At 50.8% G+C, this 27,138-nt stretch overlaps 10 protein-coding genes across 10 annotated transcripts; 4 read left to right on the plus strand and 6 right to left on the minus strand.

Moving 5' to 3' along the window:
- Positions 1-230: 230 nt before the first annotated feature.
- On the minus strand, positions 231-1,590 carry BDW70DRAFT_139214 (LYR motif-containing protein). The gene is made up of 5 exons (XM_073737348.1): positions 1,072-1,590; positions 855-1,019; positions 691-753; positions 581-630; positions 231-525 (listed from the first exon to the last, which is right to left on the minus strand). The coding sequence occupies exons 1-5, from the start codon at positions 1,123-1,125 to the stop codon at positions 516-518; spliced, it is 342 nt and encodes a 113-aa protein (XP_073594633.1). The 5' UTR covers positions 1,126-1,590; the 3' UTR covers positions 231-515.
- A 102-nt stretch (positions 1,591-1,692) lies between these two features.
- On the plus strand, positions 1,693-2,865 carry BDW70DRAFT_139215 (uncharacterized protein). Its single transcript, XM_073737349.1, has 3 exons — positions 1,693-1,933; positions 1,984-2,081; positions 2,166-2,865. Exons 1-3 carry the CDS (start codon positions 1,742-1,744, stop codon positions 2,668-2,670), a joined length of 795 nt encoding a protein of 264 aa, XP_073594634.1. The 5' UTR covers positions 1,693-1,741; the 3' UTR covers positions 2,671-2,865.
- Positions 2,866-4,264: 1,399 nt separating this feature from the next.
- BDW70DRAFT_76653 (uncharacterized protein) lies at positions 4,265-7,358 on the plus strand. Its single transcript, XM_073744804.1, has 3 exons — positions 4,265-4,354; positions 4,428-6,055; positions 6,118-7,358. The coding sequence occupies exons 2-3, from the start codon at positions 4,753-4,755 to the stop codon at positions 7,239-7,241; spliced, it is 2,427 nt and encodes an 808-aa protein (XP_073594635.1). The 5' UTR covers positions 4,265-4,354; positions 4,428-4,752; the 3' UTR covers positions 7,242-7,358.
- A 240-nt stretch (positions 7,359-7,598) lies between these two features.
- Positions 7,599-9,617, minus strand: BDW70DRAFT_139219 (uncharacterized protein). Its single transcript, XM_073737350.1, has one exon. The coding sequence runs from the start codon at positions 9,560-9,562 to the stop codon at positions 7,796-7,798; it is 1,767 nt and encodes a 588-aa protein (XP_073594636.1). The 5' UTR covers positions 9,563-9,617; the 3' UTR covers positions 7,599-7,795.
- Positions 9,618-10,573: 956 nt separating this feature from the next.
- Positions 10,574-13,007, minus strand: sC (sulfate adenylyltransferase). The gene is made up of 6 exons (XM_073737351.1): positions 12,751-13,007; positions 12,645-12,672; positions 12,316-12,498; positions 12,010-12,155; positions 11,879-11,948; positions 10,574-11,824 (listed from the first exon to the last, which is right to left on the minus strand). Exons 1-6 carry the CDS (start codon positions 12,917-12,919, stop codon positions 10,696-10,698), a joined length of 1,725 nt encoding a protein of 574 aa, XP_073594637.1. The 5' UTR covers positions 12,920-13,007; the 3' UTR covers positions 10,574-10,695.
- A 2,896-nt stretch (positions 13,008-15,903) lies between these two features.
- met16 (phosphoadenylyl-sulfate reductase (thioredoxin)) lies at positions 15,904-17,128 on the minus strand. The gene is made up of 2 exons (XM_073744805.1): positions 16,787-17,128; positions 15,904-16,730 (listed from the first exon to the last, which is right to left on the minus strand). Exons 1-2 carry the CDS (start codon positions 16,962-16,964, stop codon positions 15,988-15,990), a joined length of 921 nt encoding a protein of 306 aa, XP_073594638.1. The 5' UTR covers positions 16,965-17,128; the 3' UTR covers positions 15,904-15,987.
- Positions 17,129-17,839: 711 nt separating this feature from the next.
- Positions 17,840-19,929, plus strand: BDW70DRAFT_139224 (phosphoserine phosphatase SerB). Its single transcript, XM_073737352.1, has 3 exons — positions 17,840-18,798; positions 18,854-19,111; positions 19,197-19,929. The coding sequence occupies exons 1-3, from the start codon at positions 17,962-17,964 to the stop codon at positions 19,509-19,511; spliced, it is 1,410 nt and encodes a 469-aa protein (XP_073594639.1). The 5' UTR covers positions 17,840-17,961; the 3' UTR covers positions 19,512-19,929.
- A 165-nt stretch (positions 19,930-20,094) lies between these two features.
- BDW70DRAFT_139226 (lipoate synthase) lies at positions 20,095-21,527 on the minus strand. The gene has a single exon (XM_073737353.1). It carries the CDS (start codon positions 21,503-21,505, stop codon positions 20,264-20,266), a length of 1,242 nt encoding a protein of 413 aa, XP_073594640.1. The 5' UTR covers positions 21,506-21,527; the 3' UTR covers positions 20,095-20,263.
- A 385-nt stretch (positions 21,528-21,912) lies between these two features.
- Positions 21,913-24,577, minus strand: BDW70DRAFT_169180 (uncharacterized protein). The gene is made up of 2 exons (XM_073742620.1): positions 22,972-24,577; positions 21,913-22,920 (listed from the first exon to the last, which is right to left on the minus strand). Exons 1-2 carry the CDS (start codon positions 24,052-24,054, stop codon positions 21,994-21,996), a joined length of 2,010 nt encoding a protein of 669 aa, XP_073594641.1. The 5' UTR covers positions 24,055-24,577; the 3' UTR covers positions 21,913-21,993.
- A 446-nt stretch (positions 24,578-25,023) lies between these two features.
- BDW70DRAFT_139228 (putative ribosomal assembly complex component Ipi3) lies at positions 25,024-27,138 on the plus strand. Its single transcript, XM_073737354.1, has 2 exons — positions 25,024-25,474; positions 25,526-27,138. Exons 1-2 carry the CDS (start codon positions 25,127-25,129, stop codon positions 26,897-26,899), a joined length of 1,722 nt encoding a protein of 573 aa, XP_073594642.1. The 5' UTR covers positions 25,024-25,126; the 3' UTR covers positions 26,900-27,138.

Here is a 27,138-nt window from a genome sequence, read left to right on the forward strand (position 1 = left end):
CGCGCGACCGGTAAAAGCCCACCTTCTTTCAATCCACGAACAAGGAAGTGTGGTCGTCAGAAGTATTGGAAAGAGTGCCACAAGATACTGGCTGGACTGCCTCTCAATCCTCAGAGAAAGGGCCGGGCTTGACAGGGAGGTAGTGTGTTAGTAAATGGACCGCAAGCTGTGAACAAATGCGAGGCGCGCTTCCTCGGGCACGTGATCATTATGAGGATGAGGAACAAATATCGACTACAACGCCCATAGCATTTCATATCAGAAGTACTTCTTGACTTGTACAGAGAGAAGATTGTTCCCAAAATGCGCAACAAAGCTAACAACACGACAAGGTGGTTCTGAATAAAAGTACAGGTAATCTCCAGATCTATTCCATTCTCCTGCGTCATCACCACCACCATTACTGTTATCGCTCCCTGACAGTCATAGGCTTTTCAAGTCGCATATCTGTCTTGTATGTCCACGGATTTAAGAGTAGCTATCGTGTAATCCGAACATGTATAAGTTTTTATAAATCAGTCCCAACTGCCATGACGATTAGCTGCTGCTAGGATGGCAGACACGGTAGATTGGGCCTTACCCGGTGTCCTTCTGACGGACAATGCCGCCTTCTTGTCCAGTTTCCTCCCCCTATCAGGATTTGTTAGACTCAATTTTGAGGGAAGAACTTATGGTTTTTGAGGCCCTTACCGTCTTCTGACCCTCCACAACCAATTTATCCAGTTGGTAAAACTGGCTGATAACGGTTTGCCTCTAGATCTAACGTTAGTATTATCCGCCACGCTGGGATAGCCCGAGACCACTCGTCACGGCTCCGAATGCGGAGAGTTTTAGCGTTATAAGACAAGACTAACCTTCATCATTCTCAAACTTTGCAAGCCTTCCTGGATTAACTCCTGTACCTTCCGTTCCTCGCTCTCATGCTGATGTTCCCGGAAAGCATCCTTGGTTCTCCGAAGAGCGTATTCGCGAAAGTTGTAGTTTGAGAACTGAGAAGACTGACGAAGCAGAGAGCGAAACTGTACGGTACACTTAGTTTCCACCAGCCGCTTAATCTGCATATGCACTTACCAGAGACCGCGCCTGGAAGGCAGTATCCCGCGAAAGCGTAGAAACAGACATCATGAAACCTCGAAAGTTTAAGGAGTGGAGATGAATTGTAGGTATGCGTATTGGCGAACTATTAGAAAGCCCCTTACGCGCAGATCTGGTTGTTAATCGCGAAGCGCAGGAGTATCGGATTGACCGAGAGTGGCTGTGATGTCACAATCCCGACAGCTCAACAACCGGAGAGCGTGGAATCGAGACAAACAGATCGAGAATCGCGCAGGCTGAGTTGCTAGTATTCCCCTCGAGATAGCTACTGCGATAAAGTATTAGTCGCAAATTCGCAGGTCGCAGGAGGTGGTGGCGTTGGAGGAGGAGCTCCGGACCGGACTTAGGCTGGAGAAGGGCTTCGTTGTAGAGATTCCGCAGAAACGACAAGTAGGGAAGCAAAAGAACAAAAGGATGGAGAAAGGCTTACAAGATGGGGCACTAGACCAGTGCTGGCAGTGAGGTTCCTTCGGGAAATTCTGATGCTTTTTTGAGTTCGGGATGACGGAGATAAGTTCGGACTGTCCGGCCGCCCTCCACATTTTCTGCCTTCGTTCTCCAACTCACCACGTCGCCGTCAACTTCACTTCCCGAGGGTTTGCTTACAATTGATGCGTGCATTGCATGCGTCCATATTCATCGGCCAATGAAACAGCTTCCCACACCTCCTGCTTCCCGTCAGAGCTCAGAAGTTCCAGATACCGACCTCAAACAGCTTCACATAGACGACCCCACGCCGGATCCCTTGGAGTCCCTCGACGCGCTTCTTGAAAAGTACCTTCACCTTCTTGATAAGCACCAGAGGCTGCAACATGTCCTAGCTTCGAAGCTTTCTTCGGTATATTCATATAGATTTCCTTTTAGGAACGATGGCTGACAGTAACACAGGGGTTTCTTTCCCTTGCGCACGCGAATTATACCTGTCCGCCAGGTCGACGGTATGGCGCCGACTACTATGATGAACGGATGAAAGCTTCAAGAAGAGTGTGAGTGAAGGTTGAATCGAGGTTATCCGGGTCTTTGCTCTGCGTCCATTTGAAGGGACTGGCTAATCAATAGACACTAATCAGGATATTACGACCTCCCTCGTCCACAGACAGAGAAGACTCTACTGCTGAAATAGAGAGTCCACCGCCCAATGGCGTGTCTTCTAAGGGGATCTTCTCAATTGAGTTCGCCTCAAGCAATGACGAGGAAGAACAGCCTGACACAGATGAGTCGTCAGGAACGGGTGAGAAGGCGCTGGAGAAGGCGCTGGAGCAGGAGCCTTTGAAGAACGGAGGAGACAACAACGCTGCGGAACCTACTGCAGCTTCCCAAGATTCTTCGGAGGCTTCCGAGACGAAAACTGAAGCAGAAGCAGGTGCGAAGTCCGGGCCTATTAGACGGAGACCACGTACCTTAGACCCAATAAAGTGGTTTGGAATACTGGTTCCCCCATCACTTCGCAGTGCTCAGAAGTCTTTCACTGAAGCAGTTGAAGGCAGTCTGCCTGAACTAGCAGGTATCGTGGTCGAAATGCAGGCGGCAGAGAAGGAGATTACTGAGCTGCGGAGGAGAATGGGACGAGAATAATAGGAGCTTCTCGACCATCCTGATTAACCACACCTTGTAAGCAGCTGTCGCTGGTGTCATGTACAGCCTCTGGATAATGAGCTTTACTTAGGGGACGATCAAGCGCTGCACGGGGTACGGAACATGGAATACACCACCTGTAAGTCTAGGGAGAGCACACTACAGTACCTACTTCGTAATCTCGATGCTTTCTTCATAAGTTTAAGTCGGTACTCAACTTTAGTCAAGGCCTGAAACTTTGACAGTCGCGTGAAGTTCTTTCCTCATTTACGAGTGGTCTCAATGGTCAAAAGCAGAACAAACAACGATTTCAACAATTTCAACAGTGAATCTTCCTTATTTTAAGATGCCAGCATCATGCAATTTTTCTCCAATGGATATTGAGGACTATTTACGGAAAGATGCCCGCAACCGGGGTGTCTCAAAATAATATATTTGGTAGATTAAGGGACGGAGTCAGTGACGAAACGAAGCTAGTCTGTCTAACCAGACCCCAGCCTCCAGCCTCCTGAGTCCTGCTTGATCACGAAACGACCAGTCTTGAAATGGAGTAGAGATACTCAAAAGTCTTTGTCAAGCCTGAGAGCTTGATCTCAAACTTTCCGATTGGGGTTCTGACAGACGAAATACGATGCAGAGCGGGCTGGCTGCTCTGTATCACCCACTTCAGGTTCTCAACACCATCATGGCTGACGAATAGACTGACCCCGTCCCACTCTGCCTCGGGGCGAGTCAACAGTGCCCCTGGTTTTAAATGGATGTTCCGACCTTCAACAGCACGGAGTACTCTATAATAGTGGCTCCTCCGATCAAATCTGAGACGTGCCGTCGTCTTAGCCAGCTCCACCCAACCAATAGCCTCAGCGCTGGCAATCGCTCTCGTCTAGCTTCCGCACTTCGAATCACTCTAGTTCTTGGGTCACAACGTCTGGCCAATCTTCCGGCCTCGCTTAGACATCCCATGACATCGGGCTACAACGATGAAACAGGTTGTGTTTATGGAAGACAGAGGACTGGAAGGCTCTGGCTTGGGATGAGAGTATCCAGCGTGTCGCCATGAGCTTGAAGATGTTGAATTTCATGCAATCTACATACATGACTCTTCTGCGCACGATGCCAGGATTTCATCCTCCCGCTTGACTGAGGACTCGCAGCTCTCCGGCGACAGGGCTTATCTAGGTTAGTGATCCCTCGTGACAGCTTCTGCGCTAGTTCCTGCGTCGGGATGGTCCCCACTGACTGTTTCTAGTCATGACAGTCCTGGTTAGACTGCGAACTTTTGATTCATGTTATATCCTGTACCGAATGATGGCATCGACCAGTATCAATCTCTGAGGCTTGGTTTGACCGTGTGAGGGTCTTTGGTAGTGGGAGAACCCTTCCTTCCTTTCATTACCCACCTGGCGTGAGGTACCTTCGTCTAGAGACTCCCTCGTTCCGGAACCGCGTCGTCCCTATTCTCATTCTCTCTTTCAGTTCTTCAGGCTGGAGCCAGAGGCTCTCTTCTCCTGAATCTGCTTCTGCTGGATGAAGCTGTGAGTAAGAAGCTTGACCTAACCTGGCCATCTGGGGCTAACAACTCCTCCAGGCATTCTTGCTTCGACAGCTTACCAGACCTGAGACGCGGGGACTGTTAACTGTGATGAGGTTCTGACATTCCTTTTCTAAAAAAAACACCCTTGTGGTACGCAAAAGCTTCCTACCACCATGTGGCTTGGATGAACTGTGCAGTCGTGTTGACCCAGGATAACCCTCAGATACAGGCATTGAGTGCCGTTTTTATTATCGCATCACACACGTTCTTTCACGCCAGGACTTCTGGCTTTCAAGTCTTTTCAATACTATCATTCAAACTTTTCAGCACCTCCAACAATTTTTGTTGGCAGGCTTGACTTTCACCCAACTACTCTATTCTCCATTCATTTACTATCATTTCTGAGCGTCTGCTTGGACATTGTTTGAGCTGGTTCCTGTCTAGGCTCGCCCTACTCCGGACCAAACGTTCAAGTCCCGCGCCCACAGCAAGATCCACGCTATAAGGTCGACATTTCTTCGTTAGAGTCAAGTCGCCGCTCTACAACAATGGATTCAACTTCAAAGCACGGCTGGTCCGAACCTAGGCCCGCGGAAAGGAAGGGATCTGTCCGCCGCGCCAGGGAAATGCTAGAAGTTGGTAAACGTCCGAGGATTCGAGTTCCCCAGGAAAATGCCACCCTACCACCGGGTCCGCGTATGTCCCAGCAGACTGCTTGGCCGTTGCTGGGTGATGATGGCACGGGAGTAAACGTCGTTGATTCAAGGGACCGGGTCCCAAACGTGGTTGATTCACCAGGAAGGCTTATGGCGTCCAGAGCACCTCTACCTCCGCGCCCACCTCGACAAGATCCGCCATCGCCTTCTGTGTATTCGGAGAGGAGCGTTCCAGACGCTGTTCCTAGCCCTTTGCATCTCAACAATCGTAATCGCGCCCCATCATTCTCTCAGCCGTTTGTCAATCAACAACACATCCACCCCGCACTGCGAGAGCCTGTGCCCTCTATCAAAGAAGACCCGTTTAGGAAGTCTGCAGCGTCATCCCTGGGCTCTATTCCCTCTATCCCCGACTTTCCACCGCCGCTCCCTTCCCAGAACAATGCAGGCAGTCTCGCTCCTACTGCTCCTATGCGTTCAGGTATGAACCGCAGATCCTCCGTCTCGCCGATACCCGAAGAGTTGCCCGATAGCCCGACCATACTGAATAAGCCATACACCAGACTCACCGCATCTAGTTGGAACTCTGAACAGCAGGAATCTGAAGTATTAGGTGTATATATGGACAACAATTCTGAAGGTGCGCCTGAGTCGCCCGAACATGCTGAAGTATCTTTGGTTCGACAAGCTAGTGTCGGAACTCGAGGGAAGCCTTCCTTGCGCACAATCAGTAAACCCAGTGCCGACGGCATGGTTGGGGGGACTGGCAGAACAGAAGCGCCGCTAGGACAGACCAATGATGCCACTCTCAAGGAGGTTGCAGCTGGCCTATCTACGCGAAACTCTTTCAGCTCGGGCTCATCTAAAGAGTCAGATATTGACCCCGAAAAACCGCCAATTGTGCTTGAAAATGATACAAATGCACAGCATTCGTATGATAGAGACATGAGGTCAGTTGAAAAGGAGACAGCAGCATTACCTCAAAGGACTCCGACTATGAGCGAGATGAGGCCAGGGGCCCGCAGGCCGCCTCGCTTGAACATAAACGCGGTACGGGAAGCTGAAGCTCGCGGTAGTCTCACAAGTCTATCGGACTTGATCAAGCGTGCGACAAAACTCGCAACCAATCTAGAGCATGGACGGACTGCAAGCAGGAATGACCTTCTGAACGTTGGGGGATCCAGGCATCCATTCGGTAAATACGTTCCGAGCTTTGATTGATTTCAACCCTTCAGGCTCAGCTAACAACTAAATCAGGAGATCCGAATCGCAGATCCGGCTCAATTAAGGACATCTTGGCCTCGTTTCCTAACCCTGCTGCGACACCAGAGGGTCGTTCTTCCTGGCCCGTCTTCTGGAGGAGATCCACACTTCATCAATTAAATTCTCAGGAACAAGGACAGGATTTGAGTCAGGAGAAAGGAAGCACCCAAATTCAGCGGCGCCGATGCTGCGGAATGCCTCTGTGGGCATTCATCACAGCTTGCGTAGTCCTGCTTCTCGTTATCGCTGCCGCTGTTCTAATACCGATCTTTCTGGTTGTAGTACCCCGGGAAAACAAGGGTAACGACAGCAGCAGCACGATGTGTGAGAAGACTAACCCTTGTTCAAATGGTGGTGTTAGTGTATCAAGTGGCAATGTCTGCTCCTGTGTTTGTGTAAATGGATACACTGGCTCCCGGTGTACGACATCCGGCGATGCAAGCTGTGTGACTACCGAGATCACTCAGAACTCAACGTCGAGGAATGCCACCGTTGGGGACGATCTGCCACGCCTATTCCGGGATTCCCAGAGTAACTTTAGTATCCCACTGGATGCCGTTACTATTATGGCGCTCTTCAGTCAGAACAATGTCTCTTGCACAACAGAAAACGCGCTTGTGTCGTTCAAAGGCTTGTCCTCAAATGATAACAAGCGCCGCGCCCTCAACGCGGATCTATTGGTGGCTGATCCTGGAAAGCCAGAGCCATCTTCTTCCACGGATGAGCCTACAGCCACTATCCCCGTTCGCAGGGAAGTTGCTACGAAGAACGGCATTTTGTTCGAGGACGCAGGAACAAATGAAAGCCCTGCAGCGGCAGAGACTAGTTCTGCTTCGACGAGCGAAGTGACGCCAGCTCCCACCTCCGCCGTCACTGCCGAAGCGCTCGATTTTTCTCGGATCTCCGTTCTCTACATCCTCGAGAAAACCGGCACTCTAGATGCGGCCATGTTCTCAGCGGATGTTATCAAGAAACACTTGGAACATTCTTACTCCAACTCCTCCGACGAGAGCTTTGTAATCAACCTCGTTCCTTCTGGGGTAAAGGGCAACATCACTCTGGACTATGGAGGATTCACCATCACTGATTTCGACGGTAATACGGTTGGGGGGTCCTAAAAAAAAGAGTTGCACAACGCCTCCGTCTATGCGTATTCGTTCTTGTTCTCTATCCTGGATGTTTCTTGTTCTTTTGGGCCATTGGGTTTTCTTCTCGCGCTCCTTTACCTCTGCTTTATTGATTGGTGCTTTTATTACCTGAGAGTCGAGCCCGCTCTCATGCTTCTTCGGCGTCCTCTGGTATGCATATACACCTCGTTTCTCAGCTCTTTTTAGCCTTGTTCAACCTAGTTCTTAGGTAGATGATCCGGGGCGATTACGTTGATTAGCGTTAATCATCTTAATATACGCCTGTTTATTGGCCTTTTGAGAAATGCAAAGCCAAACCTAGTAGCCAACAAATACTGTTTCCTATTCGTAAGGCTCTCGTGACAAATATAGCTAAAGCTATATGCAATATAATGCTTTTAATGCTAAGTAATATTCCTAGTAATACACAAGATGGTATATATTGCAACCCACCCCAAAACTCCTCAACCTCCCCCGTTCCATATATGCTCGAAGGCGGCTGACCATGAGCAGCAGCAAATAGTGAGGAAAAGACAACTAATCATCTAGAACAACCCGACACCAGGCACTACACCCTGAATCGCAGAGTCGTCCTCAATAACCGGTAGGAGTTTCTTGATGCGTGCCTGCAGAATAAACTGCTCAGCCTCCCACCTCTTCCTCTCCAGCGTCTTTGCTTCGATCTGTTTCTTCGAGGGGCCGAACCAGGAAGATCCGTTCTTCGCCTTGGCGATGGTCTCTTCTTCGTCCTTTTGAGCCTTCTCGAGGAACTGCGATACCATTGTCTTCCAGTTCTCGAGGCTGACGCGGAGACAGTCGACGCAGCGGTTGTTCCGCGAGGATGGGTCTGTTTCCGGAAGCGTCGATTCAGCAAGGTCGACTGCGTCGCGCGTCCAGGCCAGGCCAGTTTCTTTGGAGTGAGCTGCGTAGATGATTTCGCCGATGTATGTCATCAGGCCTGCTTCGTCGCAGGGAGAAGACGCTGTTCGGAAGGGGGGATCGTTTCCGGTTGGGGGCGGTGGGGGGTACTGGACGGGAATAAAGACGGTTTTCAGGGTGTTGAAAAAGGAAACGAAGATGTCGATCGTTGGCTTAGGGCTGGAGAAAGACGCAGGAACGACGGTGCCGGGGGGAGGTGGGGAGATGGCACGGCGGGCTTTGAGGGCAGAGGTGAAGATTGAGAGGGCCATTGGGAGGTTTCCGTGTCGGGCGTGGTGGACTCCGAGGGCGGTTGAGACCCGGAGGATGTTTTCGGACGGTAGAGTTTGGCTGTCGCTATTGATGACGCCTGTCTTCAGGTCTACCACCTTCGTGGCATCCATAGAAGCCCCTGACGCGGCGATATCCATTGCCCATTTGTACATATCCGCCGCAGTGCTTTGCAGACCCTTGTAGTCCAGCCAGTCTGCGTATGCGAGAGCGGCGTCAATTTTCTGGCCCGCGTTGAAACCGCGGGTCGTCAAGATCTTCATGTAGAAAACCTCAGGACTAGGAGATGCCGGCTCAGAGTCCTCCTCACGCGGTGGGGTCTGACCAAGGGGTACAGGCTTCGGACGGGGATTCGATGGGCCAACAAAGTACTCTGCCGATGCTGAGACGCGTTGTTTCCGGTCAGTCAGCCAACCCTCGAGGTTTTCTGCTGCTTTTGCAGCCCCCAAAAGAGCCTGAAAGTAACCCCGTCTCCACGGCTCACTCTTTGCCGTGATATCAAAGCCGGCCTTTCCGACACCGTCAATAAAGATCCCGCCCTCATCTAGCTCAGCAAGTCCCTTCCCTTCGCCATTCACATCCTCCAACCGCGATATCAACTCTTTACAGTAACCCGCAACCATCGGCCAATCACTCATCAGCTTCCCAATCTCCTCGGGGTGCTGCCAAGCCAAGGCGGACCGCAAGCACCACCGGCTCTTCCACGTCCATTCCGGCGGCGTCGGCCATTTGTGCTCGAGTTCTTCCTGATACACCCCAATCTTGATGATCTCATAAAGGACAAGAATGGCGCCGAGTGACAGACTAAGACGCAGCACGCGAGACGCGCGCTTCTTGAAGTGGCCGCGGCTTTCGGTGGAGACAAGTCTCGCAAAATGTTGCTGGAGATGGACAGATAGCGGGGGGAGGGCGCGGCTGATGGGCGAGGGAGAGAGGAAGGTTAATTGCGGTCGACTTCGCTGCGGGGAAAGAATTAGAAGCGGTGGCTTCTGAGTGAACGGGCGGCGACATGGCTGACAAGCGCCGAGAGAAGCAAGTTGCGGTCGCAGTGAGGGGCCTGCGGCCCCCGATATCCGAGCGACTCGTGTACGTTGACGCAGCATCACTGCTCTGTCGAATGATGTAGAGTTGGACTGGTAAAGCCGTGGTGGTCAATGCCAATCTATTCTGTTTGCACCGTTTGCAGCTGACCTGCCAGTCTTAAGCCCTTTTCGGTTATGTTTACTTCGATCAAGTGCAATGCCATGGCGTACGTCGAATATGTTTTATGGATCACGTAAATAATATTCATACTGAGTTGTTCGTCAGTGAGCCATGATATAAGGAGTTGTGCAATAGCTAAGTGTTATATCGAGACTGAAATCAAGGCCGAGCCGCGATCTATTTATCCACCGCTGCCGAGCTAAATAAGAAATAAATGCTCGAATGAATTTAGCAGTGTCAGTAATTGGGATATTCAGTGCCAAGCATGATTAGAGCGTAGTTGATATCCGGGAATAGTGAGCTTTATTTTGAGTCTATATTTTCTAATCGTTGGAGCATCCAGAAGACACAACTGCTATTACCATATACAGCTCGTCAATTGGATACAGCACCTACGAAGTACTCAAGTTTCCCAATGGGATGTTAAGCTTCATTTAGCAATAAGTGCCCTTAGGGCAGCCAGTCCATAGGTAAGTCCTCTTCCACACTTCATTATACCTCCCAGTATGGTTGTGCTGACGATTCGAGGGCCGGCATCCCTACGTCATTAGTCAAGGTCAAACCCTAGTCTTGTGCTTGAGGCGCGGAGCCGGAGAGCTCAGAAGATATATCCGGGTTGATCTGTTCTCATAATCTTTTTAGATTCATTTACTGCTCCGTACGTTCCCTGATAATTGATATTTTCCTTCAATGACAGAAACATGTCTCTCAAAAGAACTCGATCATAGTCCCGGTGCGGGGAAATACACTGTCCCCGCACACTCGTATATACAACAGTCAATTTCAGGAGCCACAACATCTAGCCTTACACCGAGCTAAGATATGGGGTAAGCTTAGCATAGGAGTAACGGCTTTGGTGAGATGGGTGCTTAAAAATTTACGTATTACGCAATTGCTCATGTGAAGTCATGCAGAGTCGTTACTTGAATTCAAATGTTCTATAGCCTTCCCAAGCACTCTTAACCGAAGATCCCATCTTTATATCGCATCAAACAAAGGAAATAAATCGCAAATATCTAACGCCCCATATTATCTACAGACGCTCAAAGTAGCCCTCGCTCTCGAGCATGAGGATGATCTCATGGACAATGGAACGAACGCTCTGCTTGGAAACGTCGACCACAAGGTTGGCGTTGGTGGGGGCCTCGTAGGGGTCATCGACACCGGTGAAGCCCTTGATTTCACCGCGGCGGGCCTTTGCGTAGATACCGCGCTTGTCAGTGGCCTCACAGTACTCGAGGGGAGTGTTGACGTGGACCAGGAAGAAAGAGCCACCGGTGCTCTGGACAGCCTCACGGGCCGCCTTGCGGGAGTGCTCGTAGGGAGCAATGGGAGCAGCGATGACAGCGGCACCGGCGCGGGTGAGTTCACCGGCGACGAAGGCGATGCGCTGGACGTTGGTGTGGCGGTCCTCACGGCTGAAGCCCAGCTCAGAGGAGAGCTCATGGCGGACAGTGTCACCAAGGAGGAGTGTGACGGAGCGTCCACCCTGCTGGTTGAGAGTGACCTGGAGAGCACGAGCGATGGCGTCCTTGCCGGAGTTCATGTAACCGGTAAGGAAGATGGTGAAACCCTGAAGGGCGCGAGGGGGGCTAGACTCGCGCAGGATCTTGACAACCTCGGGGTAAGAGAACCACTCAGGGATGTGAGCACCGGTACGGAGACGGTTACGGAGTTCAGTTCCGGAGATGTCGAGGGTCTTGGTACCCGCAGGAACCTCGTCCTTGGGCATGTACTCATCGGTGTCGGGGAGATAGGTGACTTGCTGGAACTCAACAACCTCGATACCGAGCTCCGCGCGGTACTTCTCGACCGCGTGCTGAGCATCGTAGGGGCCGTAGAACTCCTGACCCTTGGAGTTCTTACCGGGACCGGCGTGGTCACGGCCAACAATGAAGTGGGTCGCACCGTGGTTCTTACGGATGATAGCGTGCCAGACAGCCTCACGGGGACCGCCCATGCGCATAGCAAGGGGCAAGAGAGCAAGGGCCGCCATTCCGTTGGGGTAGCGGGGAAGAAGGGCCTGGTAGGCACGGACACGGGTGAAGTGGTCAATGTCACCGGGCTTGGTGAGACCGACAACAGGATGGATAAGGACATTAGCTTGGCGGGCGCGAGCGGCACGGACGGTCAATTCACGGTGAGCTCTGTGCATAGGGTTTCTGGGGGCTGTTAGCCATGACATTCCAGTCTCAAGTCAAGTAACCAGAACGAACCGGGTCTGGAAGGCGACAACTCGGGTCCAGCCGAGCTTGTCGAAGTGGATACGGAGTTCCGCAGGGGTGTCTAAATCGCGTTAGATTTCTTTCTTGATTTATGCAAGCTCGTGACGTATTCTCAAACGTACAGCGGAGGCCGACATAGTCGTAGTGGTTAAGCTTGTTGACTGCCTCGAGCTTTCCACCAATGTAGTACTCCTCAACCTTGGTGTTCAGGTACTTGATGGCGGGGTGCTCTGGGTCACCGCCGAAGACGAGCTTGGCCTCCTTCTCCCTGGAATAAGCAAAGATGTTAGAAATTGCGCAATCCTCGTTTAGATAAATGCCACGTCCTTGGCAAATCCGCAGCGCCCGCTAGTCCCATCATCCGGAAGACCAAGCGAACGTAGAGTGCCAATGACGAGGCAGTTGCCAAAAGTCATGAAATAACTCACTTGTCGGGGCGATAGATGTCGTCAATCGTAAGAATAGCAAGGTTGCGGTCGTCACGGAAGTCACGCAGGGTGACACGGGAGCCAGGCTTAAGGCCGGCCTGTTCAATGACTGCCTTGGAAGCATCCAGAGTAATGGGCATAGAGAAGAGGTTGCCGTCGGCAAGACGAGACTCGGCGACGACGCTAGAAAACCCCCACCGTTAGCAAAATTGGCCTATTTGCGAATATCATTCCCGTTATGCACTATTTTCGCGGTCTGCCTCTCGAAAGCGAAAGCGACCCCGCACAAGGTGGGGTGGGCTCGATTGTGAAGGGGGAGGGCTGCATACCCGTCGTAGTCCTTCTGGTTCATGAAACCTGCGCCGCGTCAGTATATGATGTCTTCGAAGTCTAAAAAAAAGAGAATACGCGTTCAATGGAAGGGGTAAGACGTACCCTCAAGAGGACTGAAACCACCGTTCATGATCAATTCAAGATCGCACAGCTGGCGCTCAGTGAGCACGATGGAGGGAAGAGTGGCGGCCTCGGCCTCGAGCTGGTCGTGGCGGGGAGCATCGCGAGCGATGAGGTCCTTGAGGACACCACCGTGAGGAGTGTTGGCCATATTGAATGAACTGTGCTTTTAAAGAATGAAAATGATCCGGTGGAAGGAGAGGAAGGTGCGGAAGAATAATGGTGATGGAGAAGTGGGAAAGCTGCGAGTTTTAAAAAAACGATGGCGCAAAGGGCCGCAAGCCATCAACTGCGGAACCAGATTTAATTCAGGAGAACGATTGACTGGATTCCCTGCTCGGACCAGCCAAGTAAACTGCCGGCCTGGATTTAGAGTGGGGGGCTACGTCGTCTACGTACTCCATATACTAATCCTACAAGGTTATCCTGACTTCTGCTCATACAGTATTAGGTATCATCTATACTAATAGGTAGTAGTTCACTCCATATCGCGGGCGAAACAATAAAAGTGGGAGGTTTCGACCAAGAATCATACGAACGAGTGGCCATATTGTGAATTTTATATCCAAGATCCACGCATTTCTTTGCTCCCTTTCCCCTTCAGAATGCCAGATAATCAACGACTTTTCGATTTACTGATGGGCCACAAGCAAGGCCATCAATGAGCAAAAAGCAATCTTTCAGGAGTCCTGATGCCGAGTTGAGCGTCCTGTCAAATCATGATTTTCAGGGGCGGAGATTATCAGTTGTCTGACATGGGCATCGTCGTCAGCAGCAACGTCTGATACAATCTAAATTGATCAGAGAGCGACAGGAACGGGGGAGCGAGAATGTTCAGTGCAGGACTGCCCAGCATAGTTTATACCTCTCACGGAAGGGCCGCGGAGGAAAAGAAATCCTGTCAGTGGCGACAGAATTCTGGAGTTTTCCCTCCAGCCACAACTATACTTCTTCACCCTAAAGCAATCCGATATATTGACGGAGAAACGGAGATATGCTAGCAACTTCTGACGATGATGAAACAGAACGAGTCGGCAACGGGAACTAGCAGTGAGCCTGTGCCCCGCGGTTGTCGCAATCCTCGTGGTGAATGTCGTGCTCACTAGTCCAGATATGGTTTAGCGCGCCAATGGTTACGGGTCTCGCAGGTTCGCCCTCTCGACTGTCTACACGAGGAATTGACCAGGATCAGTGATCATCCTGCATGTTCTTATGAGTTTGACATCTTGACAGTTTATGACAGGCTGGTCCTTCGATCTACAACTCCTGTGCCTGACTATCAACTGACTGCGTAAGTCCCCCTGAGAATCAAGGCCTGAGATACGCTATGGACCCACCCATTACGTTGCACGTTAATACGAGGCAAGCATCTCGAAGCTCTGGCCTCCTTATACAGAGGCCAACGTAACCACACGAGACCAGGATAATAGTCGCCCTCACGGTCTCGAGGAATGATAGATAGGTCGTAGTCGAATTGGAGTGTCGTTCGAAGGTTCGAAATTCCCCTCTCTTGCTAATATACTGGGCAAGCACTGAGCCAACATTATTCCGAATTCTGCTAAGCCCTGAATCCTTACTTCCTACCCCAAGTTATTGATTCCCTTCGTACAGCGTATAAGATGCCCCTTTAGTACAGCCGCAGAGAATTGTTATCACTGCGTGCTTCGGGCCTGTCAACGGCACGGCGTGGCCTCTGAAATATCCGTAAATTTTTCATCTCTCGCTCGATACATGCAGGCTTGAGTAAAGAACGACTTTCTTGCCCGCACAGCCTATTCCAGCGTTCAAACCTTCACTGACCGGCCTCGCATAGTTGCCAAGTCCTGGATCATGAATGTAAATGCGATCGCTAGCACCCAGAAGAGTGACTGCCAACTCCGCGGCAAACAACGGCCTTGTCCTTTTGGGGTGAAGAATAAGCTATAAATGTTACCTGACTAGCGGCTGCTCTTGAGTCTATGGCCGCGTTCCAACGTGGAGGCCCGTACCCTGAATCTGGGGTTGCTCTCTGAATGCCAATTATGGTGCCGCAGCGAATAATATCCGGACAAGATGCCAAGAGATAAGATCGATAAGCTTATATCAGCCCCACTGATCACAGCATTAATCCGCTGGCGTCGATGTCGCAATCCCAAACCAAATCACACCTTCATCACCCGCAACGTTAAACCGTTTAGCCTCAGTACTAACGACCCTGATCGGCCAAAATCTTGGACTCTTGAAGTTGATGGCGTGATCAGCAGACCGAAGATCACGACAACTCCGCCCAGCCTTACGAAATCGACCATGGATTTTCAGCCCTGTCTAGTCGTATTGTTATTGTGACACGGGTGAACTTAGTTTGCTCTAGGCAGTCCTACACTGCATTTTATACGCGCACCGCGGAGAAATACTTTGTCGGAGGGGAAACTTGGTATCACGACATTTGTAGGGTTTGTGGCGTGCACAATCATGGCCCCTTCCATGATACAGTACATAGACAAAGGGCCTTAGATGGCTAGCTCGACTTCTAGGCAATGGGTCTAGACACTGCCAGGGCCCGACTCGGGGTCCGACTCGCGGCAGAACGGAAAGATCAGTTTGGCAAAGGAATTTCATTCCTAGCAAGATGCGAACGTAAAAGTAGTGCTACACTGCTGATACCTACGTATGAGGCTTATTGCCTTTCGGACAGTGGTTGTCCCGTCCAGAGTCCATACTGCATACTAAAGGCCTGAGCGGACGGCCTGAAGGTGAGGGGGACTGACGGGCCGCACGGTGGCCTTCTCTTACTTTCTACGGCTGCGCGAATAGATTAGGTGCTGGCTCTCAACAATAAATTGCAGCCTAGGCCACAGGGGGCTTGATTGGTTTTCCGCGGAAAAATAGATTGCCCCACAAAGTTTAACGAGGGTCATGCTAATAACTACCGTGAGCAGAAAATCTTAAGGGAGGATAGATATTTGAGGAAATCTATCATTTCTATCATGCTATTCATTACGGGGCTGAATGGTCTATAAGTAGCCCGGCCAATCCGACAGTACAAATGGCTGCCGAAGGCGGATTGGCATGAAGATGCTTTTGATCGCCAGAAAAACAAGAGAATATATCCAGAAAAATTCATAACGGCATTATTTCCGTAGGAGCACCGATTGAAGAAGACAATGACCGTGTAACCTCGCTAGACATGAGAACCAAACGCCAGGAAATGCAATCCAAGAGAGAACCTACTCCCACTCATTAAGCTGTGGTAAGCTTGTTCTGCAACGCTTGGGACAAAGCTTCTTCCTGTCGCTTGCGTTCCATATCCATCAAGTACTGGGCGTACTTTGACCGAGGGTTGTGGATACCACACTCAGTTTTCGCCTGGCCCTTCCAGCGGCCTGATCGTTCGTCTTCGTTCTCCTTGACGGGGGATGTAGAGTGATAGTCACCGACGCTCTTGTAGCCCTTGTCGAGCAACTCGTTGTAGGGGATATCATTCTCCTTGACGTACTGCTTGACCTGGTCAAACGTCCAGTTGGCGAGGGGGTTGATCTTTATGAGGCCGGCTTCGTCCACCTCAATAATGTCGAGGTCTCCACGCTTGCCTCCTTGGCTGCGGCGGCGTCCGGTGAGGACTGCGTGAACGTTGAGTTCACGGTAAGCACGTTGAGCAGGCTCGACCTTGGCAATCCAGTCGTACAGCTGGTCATCCTTTTCCCAGAGGCGCTCACCGTGCTTCTTAGCAAACTCTTCTTCGGTCTCAACACCCTGGGGCTTGTAGACATGGATGTGCTGTAGCGGGTACCTCTTGCGCACATTGTCGACAAGTTTCAATGTCTCGGGGAAGTGGTGCAGAGTGTCGAGGAAGATGAGGTTGACCATTTGAGGGCGAGGGATAGACAGCTTGGAAAGCATATCCATGATCACAAGACCGGTAAGACCAAAGGCGGTGGTCTGGTACAGGTGAGGCAGCGAAGTGACACACCATCTGAGGACATCTGCAAGAGGGTTAGGCGTCGTCTGTCTCGAGCTGACAATGGGAAGAACTGCTGACCTTGGGGTTCAAGGAATTGAAGTTGTCGATTGAGGAACTGAAGATGAGGTTTGGTGAAGACAATCTCTGGTAGATACTCTTCACTTGAGCCACCACTGACATAGCCCGACTCAGTAGAGTCTCTTAGTTCCGCAGTCTCCGAATCGGAGGGGTAGTTGGAATGCATCTTGGCTGGCATTGTGTCTTATACAGCCCTAGAGAAAGGTGTATATGGTTGTAGTAGGCGTGGTATATGGGTACGTAGTATGCGGCGGGGGCGGTAATAGAGTGGTGTAAGAGGCGAGAAAAGTGCCAACAACCCCTTTGATATAGGAACTCGAGAGAACAGGGGCAATCACGACATCATCGGCAGTTGAAAACGCCATTTTCGCGGCCTTTTTGTATACTGAGTGCCTGAGAAACCTGGCATCGAGATGTCGTGCTTTTTTTTGCAATTTTGTCATCCCCACAGGCAATCACGCAATACTTGCACAGTTGGTCTCTATCTCCGCCCGTAATCCGGTGTCTTTGTTCATTTTGCTGATAAATCCGCCCATTCCCATGCCCTCTTGCAGCCTCCTGGAAGGCTGGAGAACTATCCTCGGAGAAATCAGGAAATGTTTCGTCAAAAGAAACTGATTATGAATCACTTCCGTTCGGCCCAAGGACAGAATTCTCCCGAATCCCGGGGTGAGGAGACTAAATATTATTAGCTACCTGTGACGAAAGAGCAGTCACTTGAAAACAGGATGTACCAGGAGCATTATTAGTAATAAAGCAGTGAGCTGTTGCTACGATAATTGAGATGTCATCTGTATGTTGTGCTCGAAGCGTCAGGGACCTTTCAGAGCCTCAGAGCCTCAGGCCTCAGGGCCGATTGAACCCTCTCCACTTGGTGATCCGAAGTTCGCAGATGTTAAAACTCCATTATGGGGAACCGGAACCAAAAGAACGCTAGTCTCTACATGGCTATTTGACGCCTTACAGCCTGAGGTTACAAAGCATCACGTGTCGACGACTGGTACAGAAATCTGATGGTAGATGCAACAACAAATGTATATTATTGGTACGGAGTAGACATCTCCTTGCGCTGCTTAAAAAAAAAAATCCAACCGGGCAGGCTTCTTTGATAACCGTAGCCCTTTGTGATCTGTCTCTTGACCCATCTCCCCGCATTGCTGCACCTCGCCTCCGACATGTCATCGACCAACCCCGCGGTAGCTCGTCCTGCCCGCCCTGTGATGCAGCAGAGGTTCTCCAGCGGTTCTTTCATCCAGGACCATCAGCAATACAAAGCTCCCGCTCCCATCACCCCGACGATTGGTAACGTACTCGAAAATGCTACCGAGTCGAGCCCCTCGCCCATCCCACGCGTCGCGAATCCCATCTCTCCAGACCCCAAAAAAGTGACCGACAGTGGTATCGTACACAGTATCTTCCAGCACCGAGATGCCGTTCTCCCTCAAGGAACACCAAAGCTTGTTGCGACAATATTCTACAAGTCCTCCGATCCAGTACATCCACATCTTCACCCCGACTCCTCACCCCATGCTCGCCTTGGGGATAAACTTCCTCACCCCATGGTACCTGTCGGTTCGGCGCCAACCATTGACATTGAGAAACTCCCACGCGAGCCCCCGGCACCCGAACCCGAACCTTTGGATCACTTGTACGGCCCATATGTGTCACAGCTGTGCTTGACCAATTTCCTTCAAATCATCGAATCCCTCCCGATCCCGCACCAGCGTATGAACACCTCACACCGATGCCTCGATACGCAGGAGCAGCCCCGCGTTGTCGAAGTCACCTTTGCTCCTCCTCCGAACCCCGACTACCTTAGTTTTGAAGACCTCCGCAAGCATGAAAGCATATGGCGATTCGAGAGAGAGTGGAATGTGGAGGTTGTCCTGCAGAGGGAGAGCGCCTTCCGCAGGCATAAGCGCTTGGTTGTTTTCGATATGGACAGCACTCTGATCCAGAACGAAGTGATTGATGAGATAGCCAAGTTTATTGGTGTTGAGAAGGAAGTTTCTGTTAGTATTTCACAGTGCGCTGCTTGTTAATGTCTGGATCTGATGTTTGCGACAGGAAATCACGGAACGGGCCATGAACGGCGAACTCGACTTCTCCGCTTCCCTGAAGGAGCGCGTCAGCTTGTTAAAGGGAGTCCCTGCAGACGTCTTTGAGAAGCTGAAGTCTGTTCTCACCATCTCTCCCGGAGCAAAGGAATTGTGCAGAGCTCTCAAGAAGCTGGGCTGTAAACTAGTTGTTGCGAGTGGAGGGTTCCAACCACTTGCGGAATGGTTGGCTGGTGAACTGGGCATTGATCACGCCTTTGCCAATCATGTAAGTCTCGAGCTTTTCTTGGCTTGCCGCATCCGAATATGTCGACGTTGTCGAGCACTTTTTGACTGACCAATCCGCTCCACAGCTCGAGGTTGATCCCGCGTCGCAAACTCTGACAGGCAAACTTGTCCCTACGTACCCAATCATTGACGCAAGTCAGAAGCGCTCTTTGCTTCAATCTATTGCCGCTGAAAACGGAATCGATATTGCACAAACTGTTGCCGTCGGCGACGGGGCAAATGACCTGCTTATGCTTCACGCTGCTGGGCTCGGTGTCGCATGGCGCGCTAAGAGCAAGGTGCAACTTGAAGCTCCCACGCGCATTAACGGTGAAAGCCTAGTCGATGTTCTTTACCTTCTTGGTTTCAACGATGAGGATATCCAGGAGCTCACTGCCTAACTCTAGATAAGCGGAGTGCTTTAAACGAGACTCTTGAAGGCTGGCTAGCTTGTTCTTACATCTCTAACCATCTTTTAGAGCAGGTCTCTTACACTTTTATTATTACTATTTTTCATGATTTTCTCTTTAGACTTGCCGACGGGTCCTGTTAAGCTATGTTGAACTTTCGCGATTTAATACATACCTCACAGCGTCAAGTGTCCTCACCTGCGCATATTATCCGGATTTGCGGGCACCGCATGATGTTGATACATTGTTTTCTTTTTGATGATTTCAGAGTCGCTTGGTTGGTGCGTCAGTGTGAATGGGAGTAGGATAGGGTAGGGGACGGGCACGCATATGCCATTTATTCAGATCAATCCATGACTCAAAATAACAAAAGCGCATGAATCTATCACATCTCGTGAGTAGGTCCGATGGTGATAGACCTTGTTCAAGGTCATTAGGAAGAAATCAATATTAAATCCAGTCTGTCATAGATGCCCATGACCGTGGTGGGTGTTTAGGATATGAATGAGGCTTCGCGGGATTATGTGCATATTCAGAATTGCTGGGGGCAGATCAATTATTTTCATACTCTCCGCGTTGAATTGTTCATTGTATGTCCATATTACACTTAATCTCCAACCAATACAGGACGCCTCAAATGAAAAAAAAAAAAAAGTTTCTCACAATTATGACCAACCAACAGTTTTCTAACCCTGCGCCATGAAAAATGTTGAAATAAACAAGATGAATGAAATGAAGGATGATTACCGCGTCGCCTCGTCAATTGGGACTGTGTTATGGCTGACTTCCGGAGCGCCAGACCTTCTTTTCTTCAGGACGTTCTCAATGAACGCCTCGCCTGCCTTGTAACTACTCCTAACCAACGGACCGGAGGCGCAGTAGAGGAAGCCCATGTCAAGAGCACGCTGCCGCCAGAGTTCAAATCGGTCAGGGGTAACATATTCGTGCACGGCCATGTGACGCTTTGTTGGGCGCATATACTGACCAAACGTCACAACGTCAACGTTGACAGCGCGGAGTTGGCGAAGCGCATCCCACAGCTGTTCTTCGGTCTCCCCAAGACCCAACATAAGAGACGTCTTTGTGATAAGCGATGGCTTGGCTTTCTTCGCAGCCTCAAGCACACGGAGGGACTGCTGGAAGGTAGCTCGACGGTCGCGGACGTGCGGCGTCAGGGCCTCAACAGTCTCGACATTATGCGCGTACACATCTAGACCGGATCGGGCCACGACACCGACCATTTCCAAATCTCCCGCATAGTCACCTGTCAAGCATTCCACCAAAATGCTAGGCGCCTTCTGTTTGATTTTAATGACCGTCTCCGCGAAGTGGCGAGCACCGCCGTCGGCTAGGTCGTCGCGGTCGACACTCGTCAGCACCACATATCCCAGTCCCCATCGCGAAATAGCCTCCGCGGTATTCTCCGGCTCATGCGGATCAAGCGGCGGCGGCGCGCGTGAAGTCTTCACACTGCAGAACCGACAACCTCGTGTGCAAGTGTCACCCATAAGCATGATTGTCGCAGTAGCAGCAGCCTTGTCACCACCACCCCAGCAGTCGGAAATATTGGGACACCGGGCTTCCTCGCAAACAGTATGCAAATTGAGCCCACGAAGATCTTTTTTAAGGCGCTGGTAGTTCTTCGAATCGGGAATCGGCGTTTTAAGCCACGACGGTAACCGGGTCATTTCCTTCTTGCGGCCGGCCGGCCCAACTAGGGCGGTCTTAAGAGCGTAGGCTTCGGAGGGATCGAGAGGAGCATTGTCTCTTCCCCCAGAGACAAAGTCTCCGAAAGAAGGTCCGGCGTTGAGCTTGTCCGTGAATGTTGTCCGTCTCTTGCCAGCTGTCGAAGCTCCGCCAGTGGCGGATGAGGGATCTGTAGTGGCATAGCCCCGATAACTGAGACAGGATGCGCTGCCCGCATGAGGAGCAGCGACCCTTGAGGACGAGTATAGAGCTCTGAAGCGATTTGTCGCAGCAGCCATGGTGATATACTGCAAATATGAATGTTGTTGCATGAAGTTTGAATTCCGCGGGAAACCACCGCAGATGACGGGACGAGTCCCCGACTAGTCAGCATTAGTAATCCTGCCGCAAGAGGCCGAAAGTACGCTCTCAGGAAGTATAGCTTGCCCTAAGTGCTCCTCCTCTACTAAAAATACCGGTAATCTGGTACAGGATTGAGGTGGTTTGGTATTGTCTATTATTTATTTGAGATACCAAGTATTGAATGATTAATTACACATTAACTACTGTGGCTTATCTGTTAGATGGACTTCGCCGGCAGCAAGGGGCAAGAAAGGGGAAATCTGAGTGCGAAAGAGAGTTCCATAGGGAGACAAAAAGAGGTAATGATGGGAAATGGCTCTGTGAACGGCAAGGTCTAGTCTAGATTTAGATCGCTGTGAGGTAGAAGAAAAGGAAATCAGAGTGAAAGTAGCTTTGGTAAGCAATGGAAGGAAAGAGGGGATGCTTATGCTTTGGTCTCCAGGACCTGTATCAGAACTAACACGGCGGACTTCAATGCCTCATCATGAGGACCGCGAAGGGTGAATAACAGGTTGTCCAGGATTGAGTCGAGGCCTTCCAATAGTTTGCTGCTTCGGGACCCAAGAACCTGGTCGCGGATACGCGAAGGCTGTGGTTGTGCGAACTTCATCCCCAGAATCGAGTTGGCCTTCTCTGGCACTGTATCCAACCTTGAGATCTGCGCACGGAGTTGCATATTGGTCGTTTTGCGGCTGAGCGATGGCAACGAAAGGAGATAGTTCTTCGCGATCAACACGGCGCAGAGCGAGTCAAGAATAGATGTAGGAGCGTTCGGAAATATTTGGCGGAAAGGGCGCATCAAGGATCGTTCTTGATTATGTCGAAGAAACACAACAACCGGCGAGGTCAGTCGAAGCATGTTTTGCGGGAAATCGTTGACAGAGTGTTCGAGCTGGTCGATTGTCCACTCGTGGTCCCATAGCTTCTCTAGTTCCTCCTTGTCCGATTTGGTTGATGCAGCACGAGGTGACGCCTGTAGCTCGGACGGAGGCGCAACTTTATGTGGAGGTGGTTTTGGCTCTGTCTCCGATTCATCTCCGTTTCCTGCTCCTGGATCACCGATGATTGTTTTGCCCACTGTTCCTGAAACCACTGAGAACTGGTCTGTATTCAGGCTTTCGCCGTCACCCTTATGATTCTTTAGTAAGGAGACGGGGTTCTGCGTGGCATATCCACTGTCAAACAGTTCTAAGGGCGTATCAGGGCTGAAAGCCGAAATCTCTGGCAGGCTATGATCTGGAGTGGCAGGTATGGTGTGCGTTGGAGTAGGGAGCGAGTAGCTCATTGCTGGTGAGGATTGTCGAGATATATCAACCAGCTTCGGCTTCATCTTGCTTTTCACAGCAAGGACCTAATAGAAGGTTAGTACAGCATGATGTTAACGAACGCCAGATAGACATACCGCGTCATTATGTGCACGCTTCCAATCTGGAATCAGCGGGCTTTTTTGGACAATTTGAAACTTCCTCCGATTTGAGATTGTAGATTTGCCGGCTTCGTCTTTTGCAGAATCCATAGGCGCGCCTTGAAGCCATGTTTCACAATATGAAAGGCTACTTGGAACCCAACTGCCCTCACTGGATACTGTGCCTGATCTACTCCTTTGCGTTGCTGCAGATGAACCGGAGAAGTTCCGCTTCCCTAGCGAGTCTACATCTGAGCAGGTCGCAGGTGGTGACATGCATCCTGAAGCCGTCGCTGAAGCAGTGATTTGCCCGTTCACTAACTCACATTGCCTGACAAATGTCGAGTGCGCCATGTGTACATTAGTCGCTTCAACGTTGCGACTTTGGACGGATAGTTCGGTCGCGGGTGTTTGAGGGGTGCAGTGGCTGCATGATACTGTTTGTGGAAGGCAGCTGCAGTCCGTTTCTCGGTCCGCCTCGATTTCAAATCCCGGTTTGGAAGAGAAGTAGGTCGATGCAGGTGATGCTTGAGACGGTTGAGAGTCAGATAGCGGCGGGCTTGGGAGAAGCCCGAATGTGTCTAGGCCAGACGCCACGAGATTCTGATCTGACCGCCATGGTCGCAATGTCCGGGTTTCAGTAGGGCGTGGAGTCACTCGAGACTCGCCAGGAGCGGGTGAACTGTTATCAATAGATGGTGATGCTGGCAGACGAAGTTGGAAAGGCTCTTTCATTTTGCGCACGGAACGGAAGGGCGATATACAAGCGGTGCCGCGGTCCGATGGGCGTCTGGACTGTGACATTGTATATTCGGATTGTTCAAAGCGCGGAGATGTCGAAGGGATGAATGAAAGAGAGCTTTGTGGCTGCTGCCGCTTCCAAGGCTGAATATTGGGAGGGTGTCGTGGAGAAGCTAGGCTATTAGGGTGAGGCATCTGCTCCTGGTTCATGAGACTATAGGTTGGAACACTTCTGTTTACATATGCCGGGACTGGGCTCGCAGTCACGGTATGATGACGCTGATGGCCATAGTAAGGCCCTGTATGCGGGTTGGCTATTTCGTAGTCCATTGAGGACATGGCGAGTTCAGCACAAGTCAATGATATTAAGTATATAAAGTCAGTTAACTGCTCGAACAGTAAATGCGGAAGATAAAGACGAAACCCAAAGTAGAGAAAATTCGAGTCAACGAACGTAGATGCGACCAAAGAGACCTTATACTACGAAACGGTTGATATTAGCAAAAATCCCTTGAGTCCCTAACGACCTTGCGCTGACAGAACGCCAAACATCAGGCATGCTCAACGCCCCCTTCCAAAGGAATTTTGGAACATGAGTGAACCGTGAAGGGCCACTCCCCACTGTCCTTGCATTCCAGAGAAAGGTGGGATTGAGTAATTGGCAGATGATCTCAGCACATTGGGCAAAGACCTGCATAGAAACGTGGGCGAAGTGCATCTCAGGGTCTCTGCATATCGTCATCACAGAAGCAATGAGACATGCAGAAAGAGCGCGAATCAAGAGGGAGACCCCTTAGGAAACACTAGGATAGCGTCACGATGCTTCAATTCAATAAAGCTGTTGCGCCGGGCAATCGAAAGGTGCAGCCCCTGGGGAGAGCCCCTTGCTTCGGTTGCTGTGAGTGCAGTTGCACAGTGCCCATGCCTCGAGAGGGCGATTGATCTCTTCAGCATGTGCACACTGCACAGATTCCAAACAAAATTCAACGGCAGCAAATTGGCCGCTGCAGGTATTGGGGCTTGAATTCTTCCAAGAGGCACCTAATTGCTCGATTCAAAGTCGAGTTCGTGATGAGTTTATCCATTTCTGAATAGTGCTGACTGCCGAGCAGATGAACAATGTTCCGACTAGAAGCTGGCCAAAACAGGCCGGCTCCCAAACAAAGGAGTTCAGGAGTCCAGGGTTTTTCCCTTCTCCAGGGTTGATATTGATCGGAAGAAGTTGAGGTCATAAAACTCAATTGCCCACTGATGGTTGCCTCAAAGCGGAACAATCACGTGATATAGCAAATGGGCGGGTGCAAACAGTGCAAACTCTTATCGCCGAGCGAAAAAAAAAGGTATTCTGATACTGGCTGGCAGGATTGGCTTTTGCGAGACACACCCAACTGAGGGTTTTCTATCGCTCCTAATGCTCTCAGAATGCTTCGTCGCGTCGACCGCGGCGTCTGCGAAAACCCCTACTTCGGCGTCGCTGAGAGACGTCGGAATCTGTCTCCATGAGCTCCAACCGTCACCGACCATCCGATCCACCTTTAAGAAGAGCTCGACTTCCCGGAATTGTCTAGCTGTGAGCGCCTCACACGTATTTGCTGCGCAAGCTGAAAAAGCAACTGTGCACGTTTACAGCAGGGAGAAGGGTAATCAGGAAGCTACTGTTCCATTTCCCGAGCGCATTCGCAGCATTGCAGTTGCAGGATCGAAAAATGGCGATATCGTGGTTCTAGGTACAGAGGGTGGTCGTCTGATTTTGTGGGAGGTGAGTAAGACACCTTGGAGTAGTTGGATAAGACTGACAATGCCTCTCAAGGTTTGCACGGGGCGCCAAGTTGCTACCACTGCATCGCATTTACGGCCCGTGACCTCGGTCGTCGTCGATCCCAGCTCAAACTTCATTCTTTCCGGCTCATCGGACGCCAGTGTCCATGTTTGGTCGCTCGTTGATCTTCTCTCTTTCACAAAGCCTCCGTCAGGGCGCAACCAGCAGCCTCCAAATTCACCTATTCGCACATTCTCGAATCACCGTGCAGCAGTCAGTGCCATTGTGGTGGGACACAGCACCGGTAGATACAACATTGCTATCTCTGCTGCCCACGACAACACTGCCATTATTTGGGACTATCGGACCGGTCATGTTTTGCGAAATTTCCTCCTGCCGGCCAGCGCGATCTCCCTTGCCCTTGACCCGGTTGATAGAGCATTCTATGCGGGTTATGAAGATGGCAGCGTTCAGTCGGTGGACTTCTACAAGGAACAATCCATCCAGCATCCTCTTCACAATCCGTCACTACAGGCTACTCCAGCACAGGCTTCCTCTGAAGACCGCTGGCTCCCACCTTCCGCTGACAGTGGCGCAGCGCATGCGGTGACCCTTTCTTACGACGGCATGACCTTACTATCAGGCCATGAGAATGGCAAAGTGTACTCGTGGAATGTCGGAAGACGAAAATATGCATCAACAGTAGCGGACTTCACGCATCCGGTCACAAACATTATCATGCTACCTCTTGAAGGCCTATATCAGCAGGCGACAAATTTAAAGAGAGTAGCGCATACAATAATCAAGCCGAAATACGATCATACGCTTTTAGAGAACACGCAGGCTGCAGGTACTGTTCCTGCAGACTACGAGTTTAGCACCCATCTACTTCGCTCATCCTCGCCTAGTGAAGCGCCTGCGGAATCAGACTGGTTCATGGACGCCTTTACTCACTCCTCATTCCCCACATCCTTGATAGAGCAAGGTCTGGCCGAACTAACTGCTATGTCCTTACCTGGATCGGATACTGTGTCTGCCCCGTCAATGAACGTGGCAATGGACGTTGATACCCCCGGCAGGGATTCCCAAATCCTCTCCTTGGAAAGCGAAATCGCTACGCTCAAACAGAAGGTCTCAGTGAGCGATGCAGCTCGGCAATCCAGCACCGACGAAATCACAAAACTCCGTTCAAACCTTGCCAACCTCCACGATTACATCAATGAACTCAACGCAAAGCAGGAGCAATCACAGCGGGATAGGATACGGCGACAAGCCCGCAGAGAGGAGCGGGCAACTCGTCGACGGGAAGCCTGGTTTGCGGCGGAGAAGAAAGGCAAGAATGGTGACGCTGTGCTGCGTCGGATGGAAGTTGAAGACGAGTCTGAGACGAACGGCAGCGACGACCAGAGCAGTGATGAGCAATGAAACAAGACTCCTCTCTCCTTCATTCTACGTATCTATGTTCCTCATGTCTCTATTACAACTATTGTTATATTCAGGAGGGTCTGGCATGTTTCAAGAGGGCATGGGTCACATTCCACGGCGCAACGGGCTAAAAGTTTGAATCGAGGATAGAGCTTCAAGGAGCACTCGGCTAGCATATGAACAGTAACAAATAATGTTACATACAGGCAAATTCGTTAATAACCGCAGCGCTACTCTGT

This window comes from Aspergillus foveolatus (assembly GCF_047715535.1).
Source record: "Aspergillus foveolatus strain CBS 279.81 unplaced genomic scaffold BDW70scaffold_35, whole genome shotgun sequence".
Lineage (NCBI taxonomy): Eukaryota > Fungi > Ascomycota > Eurotiomycetes > Eurotiales > Aspergillaceae > Aspergillus > Aspergillus foveolatus.